At 39.1% G+C, this 25,165-nt stretch overlaps 2 protein-coding genes across 2 annotated transcripts; both read right to left on the minus strand.

Moving 5' to 3' along the window:
* Positions 1 to 135: 135 nt before the first annotated feature.
* On the minus strand, positions 136 to 15,129 carry LOC146461472 (gamma-aminobutyric acid type B receptor subunit 2-like). The gene is made up of 15 exons (XM_085086846.1): positions 14,726 to 15,129; positions 13,200 to 13,337; positions 12,511 to 12,681; positions 11,881 to 11,982; positions 11,301 to 11,366; positions 10,712 to 10,900; positions 8,891 to 9,127; positions 8,639 to 8,702; positions 8,009 to 8,110; positions 6,384 to 6,534; positions 4,934 to 5,066; positions 3,693 to 3,800; positions 3,060 to 3,185; positions 1,737 to 2,075; positions 136 to 473 (listed from the first exon to the last, which is right to left on the minus strand). The coding sequence occupies exons 1-15, from the start codon at positions 14,948 to 14,950 to the stop codon at positions 333 to 335; spliced, it is 2,292 nt and encodes a 763-aa protein (XP_084942972.1). The 5' UTR covers positions 14,951 to 15,129; the 3' UTR covers positions 136 to 332.
* A 1,163-nt stretch (positions 15,130 to 16,292) lies between these two features.
* Positions 16,293 to 24,591, minus strand: LOC146461473 (gamma-aminobutyric acid type B receptor subunit 2-like). Its single transcript, XM_085086890.1, has 3 exons — positions 24,559 to 24,591; positions 18,850 to 19,185; positions 16,293 to 17,004 (listed from the first exon to the last, which is right to left on the minus strand). Exons 1-3 carry the CDS (start codon positions 24,589 to 24,591, stop codon positions 16,888 to 16,890), a joined length of 486 nt encoding a protein of 161 aa, XP_084943016.1. The 3' UTR covers positions 16,293 to 16,887.
* Between the last annotated feature and the right edge of the window lie 574 nt (positions 24,592 to 25,165).

Genomic DNA, 25,165 nt, shown 5'->3' on the forward strand with positions numbered 1-25,165 from the left:
ACGTGGGACGTTGGCGTCTGATGTGGATGGCTTCCTTGATTTTTCTTTTGATTTCCACGAACTCTTTTTTTAATTAAATGGCTCTCTCTCTATAGGCTTAACTTTGGTAGTTGGTTCGTGACATCAGTCGATAAATCAGGCCTAAAGCCCGCCGTCAGTAGAACACGTTGCTTGTAATTTTGAGTTTTTATGTCATGTCCACAGAGGCAAGATACTCTACCATACAAACAGTGAGACCCTTCCTATTGAACCAGCACAGTCAAATACATCTTCTAAGTTTGTGTCCATACGAGACTAAGTAATTTTTGTTTTCGCTTCGTTCAGATTGTTTACTATTTACACTTGCAGTATGGGCATTCATCGTGTTGGCGATGTCGGTCTTGAACAAATCTGAAGCTTTTGAACGTAGCCGCTGCATGATCAACACTTTGCGCTTGCTCTGGGCACGTCGCTGCTCCTCTTAGTTTAGCAATCTGTCAATAAAGAAAAGGGATTAAAAACTATTGATGAAGGACGTTTTTGTAAATATGAAGAAACACGTCAAAGAGATGGTGTAGACGGACATCCCGACACTTGGAAAGAGTAAGGTTTGCAGCAATAAAATACCCGCTATTAAAAAATGTTGCATGAAGGACACTTCCTTTAATCCGCTATAATGCTCTTCCATGATAATGATTTTACTAGTTTGACTCCCATGGCGTCATTTAATTGTCCTGAACTGTCGTTAACTGTTCCCTGTCGCAAAGTGTAATACATTCATACATTTTCTATTTTGTGATTTTGTGATGAGGCAATTGTAAATAGCAAATTATATTCAGCAAATTGTAACGACAGGCTACAGGACAGACAACAGACGGACAACTTTTTAGACGAACAAGTCTTGTTAGTTAAGTCAAGAAAACAGGACACACACGATTGGGGACATTCGTATGTTGCTGGATTTGTTGAAATGTTAATTGGTGGACAAATCGATGCTAAGACGGTCAACTTTCTCGGTGTCCATATCCGATCTGTTGTTTGTCTTGTTGTGTCGTATTTTAGGTAATGGTGACGAGGACGGGTATGAGGCTGAGAATCTAAGAATAAGGGTGATGACAAAGATGGCGATGTTCAGAATAAAGATGAAGATGATGATGAGGATTATAATGATCAGCCCGACTCAAGCCCATGCCATTGTAGCTTGGTCGACATATGATGATGATGGCGGCGAGGGAAATTAATGGGGATGAGGAGGAGGAGAAAGAGGATGTGGATGACGATGACGATGACGATAATGATAACGATGATGATGATGATGATGATGATGATGATGATGATGATGATGATGATGTAAAAGAGGATGTGGAGGACGATGGCGATAATGATGATGATGAGAAGGAGAAGGAGGACGAGGACGAGGAGGAGGAGGAGGAGAAAGAGGAGGTGGATGACGGGGACGATAATGATAACGATGATGATGATGATGATGATGAGGAGGAGGAGGAGGAGAAGGAGGAGGAGGAGGAGGAGAAAGAGGAGAAGAAAGGGAATGTGGGTGACGATAACGATGACGATGATGATGATGATGATGATGATGATGATGATGATGATGGATGATGATGATGATGATGATGGATGATGATGAGGAGGAGGAGGAGAAGGAAGAGGAGGAGGAGGAGGAGGAGAAGGAGGAGGAGGAGGAGGTTGTGGTGCTTCACCACTTTTCCCAAATCTGCGTCGTGCTCTTTACCACTCACCTTGGGTACGAACAGCAGAAGAAGAGTAAAAGTAGCAATCACGTTGAACGATGAACCAAACAATGCATACTTGGCATTTACATTTCTATGTCCAGCCACTAAAGACAGAGAAGCCGTGATAACAATCATGATTACCACGTTGTATACGCTCATTCCGATATACCTGGAATCATTCAGAGAAGGGAAGTTCACATTTCTTGTCTCCCAAGCCAGAAAGAGTCCCATAACCAACAGAAGACCTTTCCATATCGCCCAAAAGGTGAACCACAAGCCTTGGTAATCAAATGTGCATATAAGAACTTTTCCTTGAGATATCTCGCTACCATCTTGAGATATTTCCTGGTCAAAATCAAAACAAAATAACTCGTAATCAGAATTATTATTGTGAAGCTAATGTAAGGGTGTGTTTTTTACTTTAATTTTAGAATAAAGTTGTTATTTCCTTTCGATAGTTTTGAAGGATATTTTCCAGATTATTTGACATTTTCCTGTTGATCAAAGATTAGAGTTAACAGCTGTACTGTGTACAGGTTTGCCTACTTCCTTTAACCTTGGCTTGGGCCTACTCGAAGGTTGAAATCATGGCAAAACGGCTTAAGGATTTTATCAACCTGATTGGTTTCCCGGTTCTATCTATTTTCTTAGAACAGTTGTGTTGTTCTTTCCTTTTGCCGAAACCAATTCTTATCTCTGGTTGGGACCATCTGGCCTTGGTTGAATTACAGTCGTAAACATGTTTACAGCACACTATAAAGTAAGGCGTGATTTCAGTTAGTATAGTGAAGAATTGTCGTCAAGAATAAAGAAGTACTAGAAAGATTCCTGGTGCCTCTCCGCTGTGTCCAGCGAGTGTCCTACATTATGAACCGCATGAGAAAATAAAATGCTTCTTGAGTGTCATTTAACATAACTCAAGTAGCCAGGTGTTCAATTTTCTGTCAATCTAGTTCTGGAGCAATTTAATCCATGCCCAACGAATTGCATGCAGTAACAGGCAACACATTGCTAGGAACTAGGACTAGGAACTATATAGGGACTATGTTGTGCATGGTGAAACAGTATCCAAGAGAACAACCAAAACAATTTGTTCTGTGAAGAATGCATTTTAATTTTTAACCAAGTCTACGTGAAGAAAAACATACCAAAAACTTTTGATGATTCCATTAATTTGCGAGATTTCAATTTGAGAGGTTTAAGACAGTCTCAGTTCCTTGTGATTCGTGTATTTTTTTTCTTTCGTTTTCAGCTTGTTTCTCGGTTATCATGACTTTGTGGTTGTTTTCGTTGTTGTTGTTGTTGTTGTTGTTGTTGTTGTTTACTGACCTTGCTCAGATGCTTCACGTCACTTGTGATAGGATCTGTTATCTCCCAGGATATAAGATAAGCTATGTCTAAACAAACCAGACCGCACACAATAGCAAACAAGTGACGATCGTGCAGCAAGCCGAGCTGTAAAACGTTAAACAAACAAACAACAAATAAATTAAAAAATATCACTACGAATCACAGGAGCAGAATTTTGGCGCGAATACTCATGGACCCCACTGAGGGAACCCTGTCTTTTCTAGTTTACGGACATGCAATCTGTTGGTAGTTTACTATACCACTTAGCTGAAGGAACAGGCCCAATGAGGTTTAAGCTGCCGTGGGTTCCCCTTTCAAAAGACTGAAGAGTATGGTCGAGCACAACAAGATCTGGAGCATACAAGGCATTTTTACTGGTGTGCGTTGCGTACAGTATGACCCTCGAAGTCATGCGCTGTGATTAGCATGTGAGCCTAAAGAAATATTATATTAATGAAAATTGTCTGAATAGAGCTAGCACTCTCTCTTTCCTGTTGTCCGTGTCGCCATGTTGTTTACCCACAAGAAAATGAATTGTACATGGCCTTTGGGTTTTACGAAAAGCAGACGCATGAACAAAATTGTCGCATGTGTTAATTGAAAGTTATTGACCTCTTTGTAAAGCTGTTTGTTTGTGAATATTTTATAAACCCTCCATGTTTTCACAAACATCGTGCCAAATGCCACAGTGAAGCTTAAGGAGCAAGTCCACCATCTGACCTGAAGAGAAAAAAAAACAGAACTGATTAATTTTGTAATATCCGTAAATCTAAAAATATTGCAAGAGTTTAAAAGGCCAATTTTAATTAAACATTTAGTTTACGAATCTAATTAAACGGGAATGGTAATTTCGGTGGCACATCCACAGATTGGCTATTCGTCCACTGTTTCCAGGTCGAATTGGAATTTGGGAACATTGGCTTTTGTGGAGGAAGGGAAACCAGTTGAGAGTACCTAAAGAAAACCCTTGAAGCGGGGACGAGAGACAAAAACAAACTCAGCCCACATATGATGTGGGCCATATTGGTGAGAGGCGAGTGCTCTCACCACTGCGCCAACCCTGCTCCCTGCTGGAAAACTTAGGATTGTAGTTGATTACACAAGAAGTCTGCACGCCGTACGCCGTTTTCGTTTTGTCTCTTTTAGAAAAATCCGTTTTCGATTAAAGCGCGGAAATCGTTTTCTTATATATATATACAGCGTCGTCATTACTTTCAGTAGCATGTCTTGTAGTTCAGAGAATCAAGCGAACAACTTGATGAATGTCTCACGACCGAATGTCGAGACCATCATATTGTCTCTCTCGGGGAGAAATCACCTTCGACGGAAGCATTGCATTCATTTCAAACACTTCGGAGAAAGAGCAGTTATGTGCCGGAAGTCTAGTAGATCACAACAAACGAACCTAGTGCAATCAGTTAGCCTCTAATTAAAAAAAATCAAAAGCCCCATCGTACTATTTTCCATATTAAAACATGGTAGTATCAAAGATTTTAATTTTCCATCCTGTCATTGGTAGAAATCGTCAAGTGACTTCGAATGTTACCCAACTAAACTGGACAAAATTCAAAGGCATCCTCCATGGGAAAGTGCGGGATTTTAAATTGGAATTTTGTGCTCATACGTTGTCTTTATATACATAAATCCTTGACAGTATAAAACTGGCATTTCCCAGCGAGTGAGCGGGCAAGCAAGATTTGACGGAGCATAAAAAACGTAACTTTGTCAAAAATAGTTGAACACTGCGGAAACATACTATAACGTCGGTAGGCTTCCGGCCAAAATTATGATTAGACCATCGCCTCACAATTTCCCTTCGCTATCAAAAAAAAATTAGAGATCAATGAGCATACCTTACAAACCACAGTGTGTACGCCACACGACTCAACAAAGCTCTCCGCGCCATACATAAACACACAGCAATAAGCCATCACACAGCCGATCACAATCACATTATTGAGTCTGGGGGATGACTGCCTGATGACACTGAAGAGAAAACAAAACCGGATTTTAAAGGAGCAGTGTCACCTATCTGTAGTGTCACTTTGAGTGACCAAAAAACAAATTTGAATCTGTGGAATCGTTAAAATAATTGTTCAGTTTTGTTAAGAATATCCCTACTAGTGCACAGCAACTAGTACTAATTAACTTTGGCAGCGGATGGCTAGGATGGAAATGGATTACAGTTGGGAAAAAAATTGACCAACTTTTTCAAGTTCTTCTTGTGTATTTTAGAGAAGTCGATAAAAACTGATTAGAATTAGTTCTTCTTTTGAGAAATCCCTTATTATTTCTTCCCGGTGTTCTAACAGCGATTTCATGTTAGCAGAAAGGTTTTTCGTCAAATATTTGAGCTCTTTGAACCAAAATACAGCAAAATCGCCGTGACAGTGCCCCTTTGACATGAAAATTGTAGGCTTGATTTTCACCAGAGATCCAAGAACGAGCACAAGCATTAGTAGGGAAAGAGAAACACAAACGCAATAGCAAGAATTGAAATGTTTTCTTCCTCGTACAGTTAATAGACCCTTCTCCATAATGGCGGCAACAGATTTGAATGAGTTAGAATTGAACTGACTAAAAAACTGATACCAACACTGGAAATAGCACCTTTACTTTAGTAACCTTGCAAAGTTGGAAATGTAAGATGAAATTTGGCAAATTTACAGACGTTTGTATGACTGGGGGTATACTGTACGTTATACCCCCAGTCATACAAACGTCTGTAAATTTTTCATTTTTCAACTTACATTTTCTCAGCTGATATTAAACCTGATATGCTGAAACTTTGCAGGGTTACTAAAGTAAAAGTGCTCTTTCTAGTTCTGGTATACGTTTTTAATTTTAACTCATTTGAATTTTCGGCCGCCATTTTTGAGAAGGGTCTATTACCTCTATGACGAATGGATAAAGAGGTTATTTTCTAAACTGAACTGCGGTGTTATTTAACAAATCGACGGCAGTTTTCTATGGTCTATACTCTTATACACCATAAAATGACCTCAAAAAATGTTCAAAACTCAAGTGAAACCACGAGCCGCAGGCGAGTGGTTTCACTACCAAGTTTTGGACATTTTATGGCGTCATTTTATGGTCTATAAGAGTATAGACCATAGAAAACTACCGTCGATTTGTTTTTTACAACAACATGGAAAAAGTACGAGTGGAATTGGCTGTTTTTTTCGTTGAGAAAGCGCGCGCGTTACATCTGACGTCATGTTTATTGTCTGTACTCTTATAGACAATAGCTACGAGCCAATCCGCGCAAGGGAATTTGGACAGTTATTGTAAAATTGTTATTACCTGTGATGTCTGAAGCGGTAATTGATAAAGAGAAAAACGAAAGCCGTCAGCAGCCCCGTTGCAGCCACAGAACTCATTAAATAAAACAGGTTGATGTTGATTTTTACTAAAGGCTGCAACACAAGATCTTGATCCCTTGGAGGCTTGCCACCTGAAAAGTAAAAGAAATCAATGGCCATCATTTTACCGACAATACGATGCAGCGATTAACTATTGTATGTGGTTAGTCGAGTACGTCACGCCTCGATACAAAGACAACGAATACACGACAATCTGGATAACTCGAACCATATAATAATAAGTAATAAATAATAAAAAGATTTATATAGTGCCATATCCATGGCTCATGGCGCTTTACAATAAGATAGTATTAAAACGAAAATCACATTAAAAATTTACACCAGTGATAATAAAATCTAATCTAATCTTATCTAATTCAATCTAATCTAATCTAGTCTATCTAATCTAATCTAATCTAATCTAATCTAATCGTAATCTAATCAAATCTAATCTAATCTAATCTAATCTTTGGCTTAAAACCTAGAATAAAAACATCGACATAGTTTTAAAATATATATAATACAAGTTACGAAGAAAAAGCCTCTCCAAAAAGTGAATAATTCACATAATAGCCACTCTGTGCCTTAATGAAAATAAGTTATGCTATATGGGCGAAAAATTTTTGCTTAAGGCGCAGAGTAAGCTGAGGATTTCCCAGCGTCGCTGAAGGGGAGGTGGGAGGGGAAAAACTGGACGAACCCAAAACTAAGAGTGGACTTGCGAAAAGAGGGCGAAATATGCCAAACAGGGCGTATAAAAAGCCTTATGAGGACCCCAGGGACTTGAAGGGCCAATAGGAAATGAACAAACCAAAAACACGTGGTTTAAAGAAGTGACAAAAAGCACGTCGCGGCTTTTCCGTGAGTGAGAATAGTAGTGTTTTTATCTCCTTCTTGGATTCATTTATTAATAGGATTGATGGAATGGATCTAATCCTAGCAGGTAGAGCGTTCCAAAGTTTGGGTGCAGCAACTTGAAACGATCTGTCTCCATAATACTTGAGATTTGATTTTGGTAGTACTAACAAATTTTTTGAAGATGATCGTAGTTGCCTGGTCGAAGTGTAGTATTGAAGGAGATCCACTATATATTTTGGTGCCATGCCATTCAGTGCTTTGTGGGGTGAGGAGTAGTATCTTGTATGTAATTCGTTTTCTGATTGGAAGCCAACGCAATGCACAAAGAACCGGTGTAATATGATCAAATGCAGATGATTATAATTACACCCCTTTCGCTTTCACAAAAATATAAACAACTTTGATAAACCCAAAATCCACCAGTTACAACTGAAGGGTCATGGACTCGACTCCACGTTCGTCACGTCACAAAGTGAGTGCAGTCTCAGGCTGCATCTGTCAGTTAGTACGCGCGGTGTGATTGGTCAATTTTGCGGACCGTGTTTCACTGTACAGCCCGATACATTTGAAAGTTGTTCCTTTCCCGCGCGCCCGATTAACCTCAGAGGTAAAGTAAACATTTTACTAACCTCGTTTTCTCGGTTACAGATCCTCATTTGTTTTACCTTGATTTATATTGTCGTTTATCGATTGTAAGTAAGGTAATACCTGGCCATTTAAATTCCTTTCCTGGAAGAATGTTGAGCTCTCCTTTACTGGTGTTATGATTCTCAGGATCAAAGTAACCCACTCTAACCTCTTCATCTCCGCCTACAACACGTTCAAGTTAGTTAGCTTAATAGTAATAAATTTAACCTCTTTATCAAAATTGTCGGGAATATTACAACAGAAACGAAAATGAACTCGCGACTTGAGGAAAACACTCCGAGAGGAAAACTGTCTTAAGCAAACTCAACTAAAGTAAACGACCAAAACTCAACGAAATTAACTCATCTTGGAATAGACATGAATCCGGTGGTCGCAAGAATTTAATTTGCCTGAGTAGATTTCCATTTTCCAGTCGCTTAGGCCGAAAAATAAGACGAAAAACTTATCATAGTCTGAAAACACATCGTGACTTCACATAAGACGAGTGCTCTAAGCATGCGTTTGTTTCCCCTGTTGCACTTACCCCTCAAGGGGCCTTACCTCTCAAGGGGCCTTCATCCTTCTAAGACATGAGCTGAACGTTAGAGTCAAGCATTATAACACATCGTATTTCAGGCTATTAAATCACAGTGGTTTCATAATGAAAAAACTGCCAAACTGTTCAATTAGCGTAAACGTATAACATGATACCTTGAAACTGTTCAATCCAAATTCTGTTTTGTCTTTCTTGGTTTTTGTTGAACGTGACAAGACCCTGAAAAGGAAAAGCAGTTCTCTTTAGTATTTTGACAATCCGTTTTGTAACGACCAATAACTTCCACTGTCAGTTTCTTTCGTTGTCGGAGAAGAAGAAGACGGAGAAGAAGAAGAAGAAGAAGAAGAAGAAGAAGAAGAAGAAGAAGAAGAAGAAGAAGAAGAAGAAGAAGATAGAATTGAACTTACCGATATCCCATTAGTGCTTGTGTGTAACAAGACCTTTGATAAGATTTGCGCAAACTTAGCGTTCTTGTACGAGAAGCTGTTTAGCGTCATGTTTTTTTCATTCAGTTGCGTCTCAGCTTTATCAAGCGCCGAGGCTAGTACCCAGGCCGCATCATATCCAAAGACCGCGTAATGGTTACTGGAGTAAGGGTAATTTTGGAGTTCTGTCTCATACCTCTTCAGAAACTCGTCTGCATTCTTAAAAGAAGCAAGAATTGGCATTTTGATTCTGAAAACTGTCAAGAATGATTTGATCGTATGCAATTGGGCCCCTTTTCGTTTGATCCCATGCAGCGAAAAAATCTCGGGGTGAATGTGAATTATTGTGATTATTAGTTACAATTTATAAAACTTAAGTTGTGAGCTTTACGTTTTAAGACTGTTGTTGGTTATTCCCGACTTCTCTCGTCTAAAGTACCAAAATAAATTATCAAAGGCTAATTTCTCCTGTGGATAAATGAGGGAACAACAATTTTGAGGGTGTCTACTGGTTTCTGTGACGTGGATCCTGGATGTGACGTTAGTCCATAACAGGATACCCAGCATGAAGTGCCCTCCCCTGGATGGGATGCTATGCTATTCCATCAAAGGATACCCGGTATTACTACTCCGCACCTAGACGGGATACTAGTTATGATAGCCTTTATTTTAAAACGATGAGTATTAAAGCTACATGAGCTTGTGGGGTCGTTTGCAATTAACTAATTACAAGTAAACTAAAGAAGCTAAAAACTAGGGGTAAATACAGACAAAATGTTTGAACTAGTCCATGTTAGGGTTTCTTTATCATTTGTCGGGTTTTCCTAAAGGTTCGTTAAAACCCGCCAGGGTAGAGAGAGGCATTGTAGATTTAAGTATTTCGTCTATGGACACCATACTTCAATTGAGGCCACTGCTAAATAATCTAATAAAAGAATCGAAGAGGTTTTTCACTTCGCTGTCCAATTCTTTAACATCGTTAACATCGTAGTTCAAAAACACTCCGCGTTCAAAACAAGAAGAAAATCTGGGAACAGAAGAGAACTTTCCCCTGGTGTAGATATTAATAATTATAACCCACCCATTAATTTTCGCGATTTTATTTGCTACTTTACTTCACGTGGTGCAAATTCACAGGACGGTTATCACGTAATAACCCCGCCTGCGTCGATATTTGCCCTCCTATTATTTCCGTTGAAAAGAAACATAGCCAGCCGGAAAAAGCCAGCTCAAGAGTTTCACCTTTTCATCTTTACTTGTTTTGTAGATGTCCAGTCATATTTACGTCAAAAAGCTGGTCGCAAATGCTGTTCCGGAAAGTACAAAAATGTCAACAAAACATGCTGTCAACCTCGTTGAAAGTGTAGAAAGTAACGAGTAGACTTTCAGATTTAGTCCTACGCAAACTTAAAACTGAGTCAGTTTGTCAAGTTTTGGTCCAATCACAGTGAAAATAAAGTTACTGTAAACCAATCAAATGTACTTGTTTAAGTCAATTGCGCGCATTCGCCATCAGAGCCGCACTGGCTTTTTTACGAGCAATTTTTGCGCAATATGAAAATTAATGGGAGGGTTATAAAATAAATAAACCCCTTTCTGGCTTGCTGGTATGTCGGCTGATAATGTCCTTGGCTGAGAGATTGTCCTCAAGATTTCACATTTGCCCTCGAAGCTTCGCTTCTCGGCCAAATATTCATTTTTCGGACAATCTCTCAGCCGCGGACATTATCAGCCGACATACCAGCCGCCTGAAGGGGTTTATTTACTAATTATGTACAAGTAGAATTCCTTTAGCCTAGTTACCAGTCCACTGAGGGTCTCATTAGCCATGCTGTCTCTGTATCCTTCCTCAACCGCCAGGAAATTTCCCGCTGCATGACGGATATTATCAGCTGTGCAACCTGGCACGTCTTGAACTCGCCACCAGTCCTTCCCGTACCATCCAGGCAAGATCCACTGAATATGGGAACCGTATAATTTATGACGGTAGGCCTGAGTTTGGAACAGGAACCAAGAAAAACTTGTTAACTAGGTGATTATTGAGAATGATGTTTTAATCAGTAAATGACACAGGCGTACTCGGAAAAAAAATCCGAGTGCTCCTATCAGGAGTCGAACCTAAGACCTTCCGATTACTAGTTCGGATGCTCTACCACTGAGCTACAGGAGACTCGTGGGAGCTAACGCCATTAAACTAGGTTCATAGGTGATTATTCTTCTTTCTTGAAATAAAAAATATTTTGTTGTTGTAACTTATCATTGCATTTATTCAGTCAGATTCCTTGCTCAAATTTACCGTCATTTGCACTGATTGCATCGTATCGTATACGCCATTGCTTTGCATTTATTGTGCAGTTTATCTGAAAACTCCATGAATGATGTGTTCACTTACCGCGCACATAATCATTCTAGACTTGTCTTCGTACATCATGCTGATGATAATACGAGCTTTCTTCTCCTGTAATTCAAATGAGGACTGGTTGAAAAACTGCAATTCTGAAGACTAACACTTGTACAGTAAAGTATAAACGTGAGTCCGAAGAAACGCATCTCACAAATCTAAACAACGAAATATTGCTCTGTTATAAATCCTGCATCCTTGTAATCTAAATCTTCGATTCGTGAGATGCATTTCTTCGGATTCACGTTTATACTTTATTTTATTAAATGGTCGGATGGCAAAGGATTGTGTACAGTAATTTCGTATATATTATTTTCTGTTGCAATTGGAAAAGCCTTGAGAAAAAACTTTTTCAAGTGTAATGGAACTCGAGGCAGCAGTGGATACAATCGTCTACCGCTCATTTTTCCACAATACTGTCCTCGTTGTCATAATATAAAAACGTGTACTCATATTCCAGTAACTCCTAAAGACGGATAATTGCTGAGTATTTCTTTAAACTCGTCATGAACACTTTTAAACAATCAAAGCGCACACAGCAGGAAGTTTCTATACACTTTTTTTTTTTTACCTTGAGATCAGTAATGACGTTATCCGGGTCCTTCACAAAGCTGTTCGCAGCGATCACGGATATTCCGTTAGTCTTGATAACTGTCTGGAAATGTTCATGCACCTATTTAGTAAACAGACAGCAAGTCAAACGTTTTATTCAGTTAAAACTAACGAGGGAGACATCAAAAACTTATATGCAGGCAACAATGAGAAATTGAAGCTAGAACGTTATTACTTTGAAATCGAGCTAAGGGGAGACTTAAACAGTTCAAGCACCTTATTACAGAAATCCGTTGTTGGCAACATCAAGTTCCGCGTTTGTGCCCGCGATTTTGTGAAATCACGAATATTCGAAGGTGACAAAAAATGATAGTCCCTTAGTTAATATGTATTGTAAGAAATGCTTAACAAATTTTCCAAATTTGCAATAGTTTATTGTGGCGAAAAATTAATCGTCCCATGTCGGTAAAGGACCTTAAGCAGAAAGAAAGACGAATTTTTCCGAAAACCTTGAGTTTGGCTTCCCACGCTTTTTCCCTGCGTTCTTAGAATTATTCCGTCCTTTATTTGCGGTTCCTGTCCCCTGTCCCCCTCCCCCAGAGTAGTGACACTCCTTATTTAAAACCAAGTAAGGAGAATTTTCACCTACCTCGTTGAAGAGATCTTCGTCTTGTTTTACTATGGCAATTCGCTTCCAGTTAAATCTGTGCAGCAGTGAGACAACTGCCGTGTACAGGATGGTCTCTGGGGCATTCACACGGAAGAAAAGTGGATATCGAGTTTTGTCAGACAAGCTTGAAGAGCCAGCACTGAAGCCCATCTGAAATGAAACCGTGTAGGGACTTATTAGTCTATACGCAAGTCCAGTACTGATTAATCTTATGTTCTTGCCCACTTGTCTAGCTAGTCTGTGGATACACAGAAGTAAAGTATTTATTATCAAGACGGTCAAAGCTCCACAACCTTCCACCTAACCATAAACTGCAACCCCTCTCGACCAGCTATGTGTCCAGCCACGGGACCTGTCTCCACAATATTGTGCTTTCCATCAATTCCCTCAGTTTAAACCGACTTCACCTGGAGACCTATCTCCTCGTGTGTGCCGACCTTAAACTAGGGACTTTTGATTTCAGTACGAATACACCATTTCAAATTTAGCTAGTCATTTGACACACCAATCTTGTCGGCCTCTGGTACTCGATACTCGTACTCAATCTCATACTCAGATCTAAAGACCGCTTAAAACTGCCTCCATTCTACAATGAGCAGTAAATTCTGCGGGTTGGTATTCCTTATACGCAGAGATTTCCTACTGTATTCCGCATGCGCATAACACACCTGTATCAAGTTCCAAAAGTGTGACGCAGCCGCCACGAGCACAGTTGAGATTGAACATCCGGGACCTATCAACGCAACTTTGGTCGGCGGTCTTTGTAACTGCTCGATGAGCGCTTTGATAGCAAAGGCGTCTGAACACTGACGGAAGAAAGATACACTAGATTAAAAGTGTCTAAAGGTCCAGCCACACTGCTTTTTGATGACAAAGTCAGCTGAACATTGACAGAACAAAGAAAAACTAGATTAAAATTGACTGAAGGACTGGTCACATTTCATTTTGTTATATTTCATTTCTGAACACCTGGTCGTAGTAAGGGAAACTTCATGGCCGCGTTCATACTTCTGTTTCAGCGTGTTTTAGTTAGGTCTCTTTCAATCTTTTGATAGCAAACAGCGGTAAAATATACGTTCAAACAACGAAATATAAATTGTCCAAATATGATGAAAAATCTTTCTTGATTAAAACAAACTCCAGATTCAAATGAACGCCGGTTTCACGAAAAGGAAAATTAATCGAGGAAGTAAGGTGCACGAACAATGAGACCTATTAACCCGAACAAGCTTCACAAAGACTCTCTGGAGTATTTAAACGAGAAGGAATAAGTGGTGTTTAAGATAACACACCGTTTATGCGAACAAGGCTTAGGTAACTCGCAAAGTGCTCAAACAGAATTGCTTCCGCTCCCAAGGAAAGCTCGACATCCTGTTCTCATTTAAGTCGTGTTGTAGCTAAGATACGATTTGCATAAAACTTAATTAAGATCAATTTCTTTCAACACGTTTTATCTGAAAGACGCAAAGTGCTCGAATAAATTGCTAAATCGTCTCTTAGAACAGCCGTTTATCTCGGTTGTCAGCCATTTTTTAGACTTCCGTATCTTATTTCAAAGACGCGACTTCTTTCTCTCGTAAAAACGGCGACCCTATTATGCACAGCTTTAAGCTAAATATTAAACGGACATTATTGTAACTATATGATCGAGCTGTTGGAATAATGAAACAACTTCACACGTACAGAAAGAAATTTCTTTTAGCATCTACATCAGTAATATCTCTTTCCCAAACGAGAAGTTAACAATAAGCTGTCTTTGAAATGAGAAAAAAAACTAAAGCAAACTGAGCCACGCCGATCAAGGAATAAAATGACACGAAAACGTTGGATCAGAAGCTCTCAGCGATTATGCAAAACAGGAGAGAGAGGTAATAATAACTGCAAAGAAGAAAAGCTCTTTTATCTGTTTTTAATCCGTGACAGGTGCTTCCAAAACCGAACTGAAGATAAATTAGATATTGACTAGGATTAAGTCAGTTCTTCCATTATGTAGAGTCTAAGTTTCGGATGGAAATCCGTTCCATCCACAGATACAGAAATTCCAATTAAAATTATTGCTGCAGGAGTATGTTCTTTGTGGTACTTATTGTTTTTCCAGTCACTACCTGATTTTGCAAGGTGGAACCGATATTGATTGAAATTGTGTGCACTTATAAATCAGTCTTCAAGGAGTTGAAAAGTTTGTCAGCCTTACCTTTGTGTCCTTCCAGTGTATTTGAATGGTATGATTAGGCAAGATGTCCGTCCGATTGTTGATTTGTTTTACCGCTAGATCAATGGCTGGCCTCACACCAGCGCTATTCCATCCTTTGTCGGTGGTATCTGCCCCAATGAAGCCCCCAATATGCAGCACCGACTTGCCAGCTAACACGACCTCTAACAAAACACAGAACCACGACCAATTCATCAGCAGCTTCATGGTAGAGCTTCTCTTGACTTCGGCGCTTCTTAGAGTTTAATATCCAGCCAAAATGTCGCGTCGATCTAATTATCTTCTCTGGCAAACAGGACGAATTTCTGCGAAGCACCTGCTTGCGGTCATAGTAGATATAGGTGTTACAAAACAAGCGTTAGTCTGTATTGCTGAAAAACATTGTTCCAATTCTGTCAAGTTCTCCAACGAAGGAAAGGTTTTGAATGTGCGCAAGCAATCCTGGTGAAAAATTGCATGGGGTTTCATACCAAAACTTCAGGACCACTAGCGTCGACAGAGGCGAGGCAGGAAAAACTAAACGTCGAACTCAATTGCCCGAACCGCCTTTTGGCCAGCGCAAATACCAATTTAAGATTGCATGGTAATCCGTGCAGCTCATAATTAAAAAGAGTCACGTTTTTCGTTAACACAGCACACCTTAACATTGGCACGTGTTTCGGAAACTCGTGCAAGCAACTTAAGATTTAAAGCTTCCAAGGAGGGGAGGTGGGAGAAGGGGTCTCTCTCTTCAGAATGGCTCCAAGGATCTCCCCCTAGACCTCCCCCCCACTCCCACAGGCTTTGAATTGGCTGCATAGTGTTACCAGGAAAGGTTACTTAGCAACAGCGCCGATGAAAGTGGACCCAGCAATACAATTGTTCTCCCAAGAAGACATGAGAGGAATTCAAGCGAACGAGGAAGATATTAGAAAACAAGAAAAAAACAGGTTTTTCCTGGCAGTGTTTATTTTTTAACAAAAGGTTACGTTAATATATTAATATTAAAACTTGGTAAAAGGAGGCGTTGTTGATGAGTAAGCGAAAAATTGAACCTGTATATTAAAAAACTGACCAGTGTCAGCTACGTGCAAGCTGTCTTAAGACTTTTGTTGTTCTGTATTCATTATTGACCTGAAAACTAAACCTTTATTGCATGAATTTCGTCAGAAGTCATTGTTGCCTGCGTGAAATTCTCCGAAATTTACCATTTTTACTAAAGATAAAAACCTCCAATTTCTGAAGAAAATAAAATTCTGCCCTGGGTTTATACTCCTTCAAAACTTTTTCCAAGGTTATTTTCGCGCAGGGGGGGGGGGGGGGGTGGGGGGCTATCACTGAAAAGAACTTCACTTTTCAAAATTGGTTCTGGAGGATTTTAGCGTCTAGCATTTAAACAGCTTATGCTTGGGGAAAAACATTCGTTCAGGGGAAGGTTTGTGTTCGGAATATTATGGTGTGAACCGGCATGACTGACAATGGGTACTTTCCATTTTCCAGACCGGCCAGTCTGAAAATCAATTTGACAACTAATCACTCCGGCAATGGTACGCGCTATTTTGTAGAAATTCGAAGGACTAGGATAAAACTTCCTTCAAATTGCTGCATTCAGTTTATGAACTGACCGATCTGCATGGCCAGGCAGTTCTGAGAAATAGAAAGCACCCTAAAATATACCCTTTTATGACCTAGAGGAGGGGGGTGAGGGGAGCCAGACGAATCTACATTGTAATTACGCCTACTTGCATCAAGCTACTCTGTCTAATACAGGCTTACAACAGTCCAAAATAGAAACAATTGCCTTTGATTTATAAATAATTAGTTATAACTGAGGTAATCAAGAATCCGGTCGGTACCGATTTTATATTTAGAATATATTTGACGGTATAGCAAGTTCATGTTAAATACTAATTTACTTCCAACAGTGAACTAATGAAGTTGCAAGAATAACTAAGGGCACTCTTCACTCTTGAACTGTTCTTGAACGGGAGACGAGCATCATTTGCCTATGCAAAACATCGACCTGGCAGTATCTTGTAACAAAAGCCATCTTTGCCAATGTGACCGGTGAAGACTTAATGCAATGGTTGTCTAGTGGCACAGATCTTGCGTTGCGGGTCAGCTCCTATATGCTGCATCTGGATAGAACGCACAGCGATGGAACTTTATTCACATTTGCACATGGGACACTCTGGATGTGGGCAAGATGGATTCGGTGGATTAGATGATGACGGCCGAGGGTCCATCGCACCAATTAACGGTTTAACCCTTAGGGCGTGTACCTAACGAATGAAAAATAACTAAGTTGTTCTGTCAGATAGTCACAGGAAAGACCTGTTTCTGACTGAGACGGATAGCATATATATTTGAAATCATCAACCGATTATTAGTGCGTTCACAAAAAAGTACACCCTAGAGGTATACAGGATAATTGTCCCATGAGCCTAGTTTAATGGCCTTAGCTCCCACGAGTCTCCTGTAGCTCAGTGTTAGAGCATCCGAACTAGTAATCGGAAGGTCTTAGGTTCGACTCCTGATAGGAGCATTCGGATTTTCTAGTTTTCCGAGTATACCTGTGTTAGTTACTGAATAAAACATCATTCTCAAAGTACACTCTTGTCGTAGAAACATAGCTGACATAGCCCAAGCAGTCCTTTCACAAATTGCTTCACTCTGGATCAAGAGAAATGTTGCAGTTTTTTTTCAGAACTAGTTGAGGATCTTAATTTGGTTATAATTAAAAATAGCCCCATTTTGACCGTGGTGGCTAAATTTTCAGTCATGTGGTAACCATAATGGTTTATGTTTGGCAAAGAATTGGTCACGCAATTTTCCTCCCCAAGATCATGTGACGAGCCAAAAGAACCTCTGCGAGGGAGACTATAGTCTGCCAGTATGATCACTGGATTGTCCCTCGCTTTTCCTTTGAAACATTGACTCCTTGTCAGCGCTCTTTTAATATTCTAGAAGTAATCCTCGTATAAGGAAGGTATTAGATATAAATTGAATTATTTTTTACCTAAAAAGAAGCAGGCAAAACCAAGACCATCTCAGTTGGACGTCATATAATCTAAATTTACGGTTCTACTACTAACGAGCCATTTGGTTCGTAATAAGACTTTATATCAGGGTCTTTAACCATTAACCGTCAAAAAAAAGCAGCTACTTTTAGCCTTCAAACGGTTTCAAGGTCTTTCAAATAACACTATTTCAGCTGCTCATCCCGGGTTTCTGGCTCTCAAAGAATCTTTTTAACTGGTAAAACATTTTCCATGTTCCCAAATATACTCACTTTATGGTCTTTTCCACTTAATTTGCGTGCAAACTGACATCACAACTAACTTCCTCTTTCTGGTTTCGAACTAATGTAGGTAAACAATTTATCTCCTTCATGGCAACCGATATTTGAAAAGACCTTCCAACTCCTTTGAAAAAAACTCATACAAAGTGTGTCTTCTTTTCCGAAACAAATTATACGTTATTTACTGTCAGAACAACAAATGAACTAATTTTCTTTTATGCTGACCTCGTAACATAAATTAACATTGTACAATTAATAAGTTCTTCCTTCCTTTTGCTTTTTCATTGTTTTTTTTTTTTTTTTCTTTTTTGCCTTTTTTGCCTGCTATCTAGAACCTAAATTAGCCAGGGAGCTAACAAGATAACCAAATGGTTCATTTAGCTTCCTTGCTTGCACATTATTTAAACTAATAAATAATTTAATTCTATGTATTACCACTACAAGATTGTAAGAATCAACTGTGTACATTTAAAAAAAAGCACAAATAAAGATTATTATTATTATTATTATTATTATTATTATTATTATTATTATTATTATTATTATTATTGTTGTTGTTGTTGTCGTTGTTTCAAAACATTAATGATTTGCTACATTGATAACGTGTTTCTGACCGGAAAATAACCTCGAGAACACAACTGTTAATATTTAAAAACATAAAAGTTAATATTAACGTTAACTCATGGAAGAAACTTCCCCTCGATAACCGTCTGACCGTCATAATCAGTAAAACTAAACGAGCAATCGTCAAAGCCATCCCCCAATTGAGGCCTTCTTATACTACTTAATTGTTATTGTTATTGTTATTGTTATTGTTATTACTTACCTTAGTGAAGAATAGCAATCCAAGTGTGAACGAGGTACAAACGTTGACAGCTGTTCCAGAGAGCGCAAATGACACGTTCACATTGCTTTCTTTCAAGGCAAACTCCAAAGGAACAGAAACAGACGCGCATAGCACTACATTATACACACTGGTACCAATCTGCCTGGAGTCATTGAGAGCTGGAAAATTTACGTTCCTCGTTTCCCAGGCGAGGAAGACACCCAACACTAGTAAGAGTCCTTTGTAAGCATATAAGCAGCCAGTCCATGTAGCAATGTGATCGCATTTACATACCCAAATCACTGGGATCACGATTTCGCCGTCCTCCACGTATCCCTAAAGAAAATGGCATCGTCAGTGCTGTTAAAACAGTTTTTGTTTTCTTTTTTGAAAGAGCAAAGCATTTGTGTATTTCATGCACGTTTGAAAAAATGTGATAATGTAGCTTATAGCCATTGCTAGAGGTGCCATTAACCGATGGCTTTTTAAAAAGATGACATGAAAAAAGAAGTGGATAGGATAGGATAGGATAGGATAGGATAGGATAGGATAGGATAGGGTAGGATAGGATAGGATAGGATAGGGTAAGATAGGATAGGATAGGATAGGATAGGATAGGATAGGATAGGATAGGATAGGATAGGATAGGATAGGGTAAGATAGGATAGGATAGGATAGGATAGGATAGGGTAGGATAGGATAGGATAGGATAGGATAGGATAGGGTAAGATAGGATAGGATAGGATATGATAGGATAGGATAGGATAGGATAGGATAGGATAGGGTAAGATAGGATAGGATAGGATAGGATAGGGTAGGATAGGATAGGATAGGATAGGATAGGATAGGATAGGGTAGGATAGGATAGGATAGGATAGGATAGGATAGGATAGGATAGGGTAGGATAGGATAGGATAGGATAGGATAGGGTAGGATAGGATAGGATAGGGTAAGATAGGATAGGATAGGATAGGATATGATAGGATAGGATAGGATAGGATAGGATAGGATAGGATAGGGTAGGATAGGATAGGATAGGGTAAGATAGGATAGGATAGGATAGGATATGATAGGATAGGATAGGATAGGATAGGATAGGATAGGATAGGGTAGGATAGGATAGGATAGGATAGGATAGGGTAGGATAGGATAGGATAGGGTAAGATAGGATAGGATAGGATAGGATAGGATAGGATAGGATAGGATAGGATAGGATAGGATAGGATAGGGTAGGATAGGATAGGGTAAGATAGGATAGGATAGGGTAAGATAGGATAGGATAGGATATGATAGGATAGGATAGGATAGGATAGGATAGGATAGGATAGGATAGGATAGGATAGGATAGGATAGGATATGATAGGATAGGATAGGATAGGATAGGATAGGATAGGATAGGATAGGATAGGATAGGATAGGATAGGATAGGGTAGGATAGGATAGGATAGGATAGGATAACTTTATTTATACACGGTATTTCCATCAGCTACATAATTAGTATTATCAGCTAACTATCTATCTACCTAACTTGGATTATAAAAGTTAAACAATAATAAAACAATAAATTCTGTTTTTCTTGGAGGCCGTGTTTAAAATCTTACTTATAACTGGGGCGTCTCAATTTAGTCTTAAAATCATTCAAAGAAGTCGCTTGCCGTAATTCTATAGTAGTAGGTTATGAGTGGAATTAAGCCCCGTTAGTGTCGAGGTAAGGTCGAGGTGTCGAGGTAAATCATTGATATGCATAAGCGTCGAGTCCATGACGTCACCTATTGTTATAACCTAGGGAAAAAATGCCTTCCTGCATACTAATGAAGTGTCGAGGTTTACTAATGAGCGTCACTCTTGCACAAAGGAAACAATAGACATGCCCAGGCTTGCCCGCTCTATTCCCACCCTGATTGGATCTTAAGATTTGTATGGCCGGTTTGAATAAAAGCGCGCTTTCTCTTGGTAGCGTCACTCTTGCAATCGCTTTGCTGGGAAAACTTTTTTTCGATTTTTAAAACGTTAGTACCGTTGAAAATGGCTTTTTTCACAAACGTTGTTGATCTTCAAGCTGCCTTGAGCGCTTGTTTAACTGTCCGCGACTGGGAGGTGTTGTTTGAAGCCCCGTTTGCTGGGAAAATTTATCTCCGATATTTCAGGTTATTCGTGGCGATTATCGATCATTACCGTCAAAAAACAAAACACACACACACATATATACACAAAGTGGCGCTGAAAACTCTATATTTCAAGTTTGTTTGACTATTACAAGACCGTTTTCTCCTATCTATCTCGAGGAAATAAAAAACTATTAAAGTCACGCACCGTTAGTCAGTTAATTATGCGGATCCACGAGTCTTAAGTTGCATACAAATTAGTTCAGTTCTGCTGGAAAAACCCAAGGGAGTATCTTGACGCATTAGTATATAATCAATTTTATATAACTTAACAAGGATCAATTAAAACACGCGACTTATAATTGCTAGCAATAGAACCAGACAAGAGATACCGTTTAAAAAACTTTATTAAAAAACAATGAGGAAAAAGAGTCAAATACTCAGCGATTTGAAAGGAAAAGGAATGAAAATGAATCATTTGACTGACTATTACAAATCCGTTTTTTCCGTTTTATTTCGAGGAATAATAAATATTCCTTCCGTGTCTACACAATTTTCCTATGGCCTCTAAGCCAAGAGTTCGACTTTCTTTGTTTCTTGCGGTTTGCCTTGTTCTTTGAAGTCGGTCTTTTAGTTTTTGCTTTAAAAGAGGCCTCATTTCTCCGCTGTCTTGACAGTTCGTACACCGTTTCTTGTGTCTGTGCTGGATTGTGAAAGTGATTTTTTCCGGATTTATCCGCTTCACTTTCGTAAACGACGACTTTAACTTTAGGTTGCAGTTTCGCCTCTTGTAAATACTGTCTTCGCTGTATGTGCCCTAACTGATGAACATCCGCGAGATGGTTAGCTAATCTGACAAGGTATTTAGCCCCGCACGATGGAATCGGACAGTTTCTGCAAACTCTCTTGTAAACCATGTTGACAGTTTGGTGACTGAACACAAATGACATCTTTTTCGCAAATAGTCAGGTTATATAGAGTGTTAGAAGGGCCAAACACAGACCAGAAAGGCCATAACCAGGCCAAACACAGGCCTGAAAGGCCATAACCAGGCCTGAAAGGCCAAAACAACGCCAAAAGGGACAAAAGGAGACAAACGGGCCATTTCTAGTCTTCTTTTATTTATGAAGGAGAACGCTTAGTAACCCCGCCTTCATCAATTTTCTATAAAAGAGACGCGTTACTTTCTGAAGTTTAGTTTCCTGTCAGAAGGCGTGCGGTTCAAACCAAAGATGACGAGCACAAACTATACCTTATACCTGCAACAAGGTGCTGGAAATGATGAAGACAATGAAGAAAGCGATTTCTCCCAAGAAAGCGATTTCTCCCAAGAAAGCGAAGTTTCTAGTCAAGGAACGGAGTCTTCCCAAGAAGAAGAAACAGAAAACTTAGAGCCGTGGTCACGCATTCTTGATGAAGCCGAGAACCGCCACAAGACCCAGCTTAACGCTTTGATCAATCAATACCAAGAAAACGGCGATTCAGAAGATGTGGCTCGTAGTAAAGCCGTAAACGCTCTCGTTCCTGTTTACAGAAAAGAGCTGAGAAAAGTGCTCTTAGAGAATCTACAATGGATGCGTGCAATGAAAAAAGATCCCACCTTCAAAAAAGTGATGGAAACTCAAAAAGAGCTTAAAGACACAGAAGGATTTGATTGGTTGGAATCGACGGAACTTGCTATCGATAAGCGGAAATTCTTACTCAATCGATTGTACGAAAAGTAGCCCATTCCACAAGATCAAGACTAAACCTATTATGAATGTTATGGAATTTTATTTTATTTCCGGGACCTTTGTATTGTTGCATTTCAATAAAACTGTAAACAAGCAAACTTTAAGTGTGTTGATTGATGACTTGAAAATAATAACAATAATAGTAAACTTGTACAAAAAATTAAAATAAAAATCTGAAATTTGAAATACAAATTACTAAAGCAAGATCAAAACTTTTTAATTAAACACTGTTATTTGTGATGACACTTTTAAATAAAGATGATGATTCCAAAGTTGAGAGCTGTTGCGTGACTAGCGACGCGCGACACCCACGCGTGTGTCTGAGAAAAATAATAATACTACTTATAATAATAATAATAATAATAATAATAATAATAATAATAATAATAATAATAATAATAAAAACATATAACTACAAATGGCCCGTTTGTCTCCTTTTGTCCCTTTTGGCGTTGTTTTGGCCTTTCAGGCCTGGTTATGGCCTTTCAGGCCTGTGTTTGGCCTGGTTATGGCCTTTCTGGTCTGTGTTTGGCCCTTCTGACACTCTATATAACCTGACTATTTGCGAAAAAGATGTCATTTGTGTTCAGTCACCAAACTGTCAACATGGTTTACAAGAGAGTTTGCAGAAACTGTCCGATTCCATCTTGCGGGGCTAAATACCTTGTCAGATTAGCTAACCATCTCGCGGATGTTCATCAGTTAGGGCACATACAGCGAAGACAGTATTTACAAGAGGCGAAACTGCAACCTAAAGTTAAAGTCGTAGTTTATGAAAGTGAAGCGGATAATTCCGGAAAAAATCACTATCACAATCCAGCACAGACACAAGAAACGGTGTACGAACTGTCAAGACAGCGGAGAAATGAGGCCTCTTTTAAAGCAAAAACTAAAAGACCGACTTCAAAGAACAAGGCAAACCGCAAGAAACAAAGAAAGTCGAACTCTTGGCTTAGAGGCCATAGGAAAATTGTGTAGACACGGAAGGAATATTTATTATTCCTCGAAATAAAACGGAAAAAAACGGATTTGTAATAGTCAGTCAAATGATTCATTTTCATTCCTTTTCCTTTCAAATCGCTGAGTATTTGACTCTTTTTCCTCATTGTTTTTTAATAAAGTTTTTAAAACGATATCTCTTGTCTGGTTCTATTGCTAGCAATTATAAGTCGCGTGTTTTAATTGATCCTTGTTAAGTTATATAAAATTGATTATATACTAATGCGTCAAGATACTCCCTTGGGTAGAACTGAACTAATTTGTATGCAACTTAAGGCTCGTGGACCCGCATAATTAACTGACTAACGGTGCGTGACTTTAATAGTTTTTTATTTCCTCGAGATAGATAGGAGAAAACGGTCTTGTAATAGTCAAACAAACTTGAAATATAGAGTTTGCAGCGCCACTTTGTGTATATATGTGTGTGTGTTTTGTTTTTTGACGGTAATGATCGATAATCGTCACGAATAACCTGAAATATCGGAGATAAATTTTCCCAGCAAACGGGGCTTCAAACAACACCTCCCAGTCGCGGACAGTTAAACAAGCGCTCAAGGCAGCTTGAAGATCAATAAAGTTGGTGAAAAAAAGCCATTTTCAACGGTACTAACGTTTTAAAGATCGGAAAAAGTTTTCCCAGCGAGTTTAAGTTGAATGAAGGAATGACGCTTTCGAAATCTACCCGTTTTTTATTCAAAACAGACAATATAAATCTTAAGATCCAATCAGGGTGGGAATAGAGCGGGCAAGCCTGGGTATGTCTATTGTTTCCTTTGTGCAAGAGTGACGCTCATTAGTAAACCTCGACATTGACTCGACGCTTAGGAATATCAATGATTTACCACGACACCTCGACCTTATCTCGACCTTACCTCGACACTAACGGGGATAATTCCAATGAACATATACTACTAATACGAAACTTGTTCTGGTATTACCAACACATAAAAAACAAACAAAGTTAAAAATCAATAAATAAAAAGGTTGATCACCACAGGCAATAGGCCAGTTCCGAGTTGCTTTGAACCTCATTGTAAAAGCGAGGCTAAGTGCAAAGGTTTTGTCATAAAAATTAGTTTTCATTCATATGCAAACAAAACTAGTTTTCTTATGAAAAGCTTTGCACTTAGCCTCGCTTTCATTATGAGGTTCGCAGCAACTCGGAAATGGCCTATTATGTGGTCGTTGTTAAAGAGTATTGAACAAAGTTTACCACAGATCGCCAACATTCGATTTTTTGAACAGTAAAACAGATTTTGATTACATATTATACAATGAATAGCGTTTTGATTGTTGTAGGGGAAATTGTAATTAGAGTACAGACCCACGAACGGCGTCATTGAGTGGTGTGACCGGCGCACGTGATCAGAGTTTACAGTCCAGCCAGAGTGATTGGTCAACAGAGGTTTTTAAACTGCTCTGGTGAGTAGCGGACGAACATAGAAAAGAATTTCGCAGGGAAGTAAAACTATCCGATCA

Source organism: Pavona decussata, unplaced genomic scaffold (assembly GCF_977016875.1).
Source record: "Pavona decussata unplaced genomic scaffold, jaPavDecu1.1 SCAFFOLD_198, whole genome shotgun sequence".
Lineage (NCBI taxonomy): Eukaryota > Metazoa > Cnidaria > Anthozoa > Scleractinia > Agariciidae > Pavona > Pavona decussata.

Bases quoted from the DNA above. Each gene is read 5' to 3' on its own strand.
- LOC146461472 (XM_085086846.1), bottom strand. From the start codon at position 14,950: ATGAAGCTGCTGATGAATTGGTCGTGGTTCTGTGTTTTGTTAGAGGTC. The intron at 8,703-8,890 runs GTAAGTTCAATT...TTTCCTTTTCAG, and splicing joins CAAGCACTAATGGGATATCG to GGTCTTGTCACGTTCAACAA. The intron at 2,076-3,059 runs GTCAGTAAACAA...GATTTTGACCAG, and splicing joins ACGTGAAGCATCTGAGCAAG to GAAATATCTCAAGATGGTAG.
- LOC146461473 (XM_085086890.1), bottom strand. From the start codon at position 24,591: ATGTTCATTGGAATTATCCCCGTTAGTGTCGAG. The intron at 19,186-24,558 runs GTAAGGTCGAGA...CATTTTCTTTAG, and splicing joins TTATCCCCGTTAGTGTCGAG to GGATACGTGGAGGACGGCGA. The intron at 17,005-18,849 runs GTAAGTAATAAC...TTCATTCGTTAG, and splicing joins GATTGCTATTCTTCACTAAG to GTACACGCCCTAAGGGTTAA.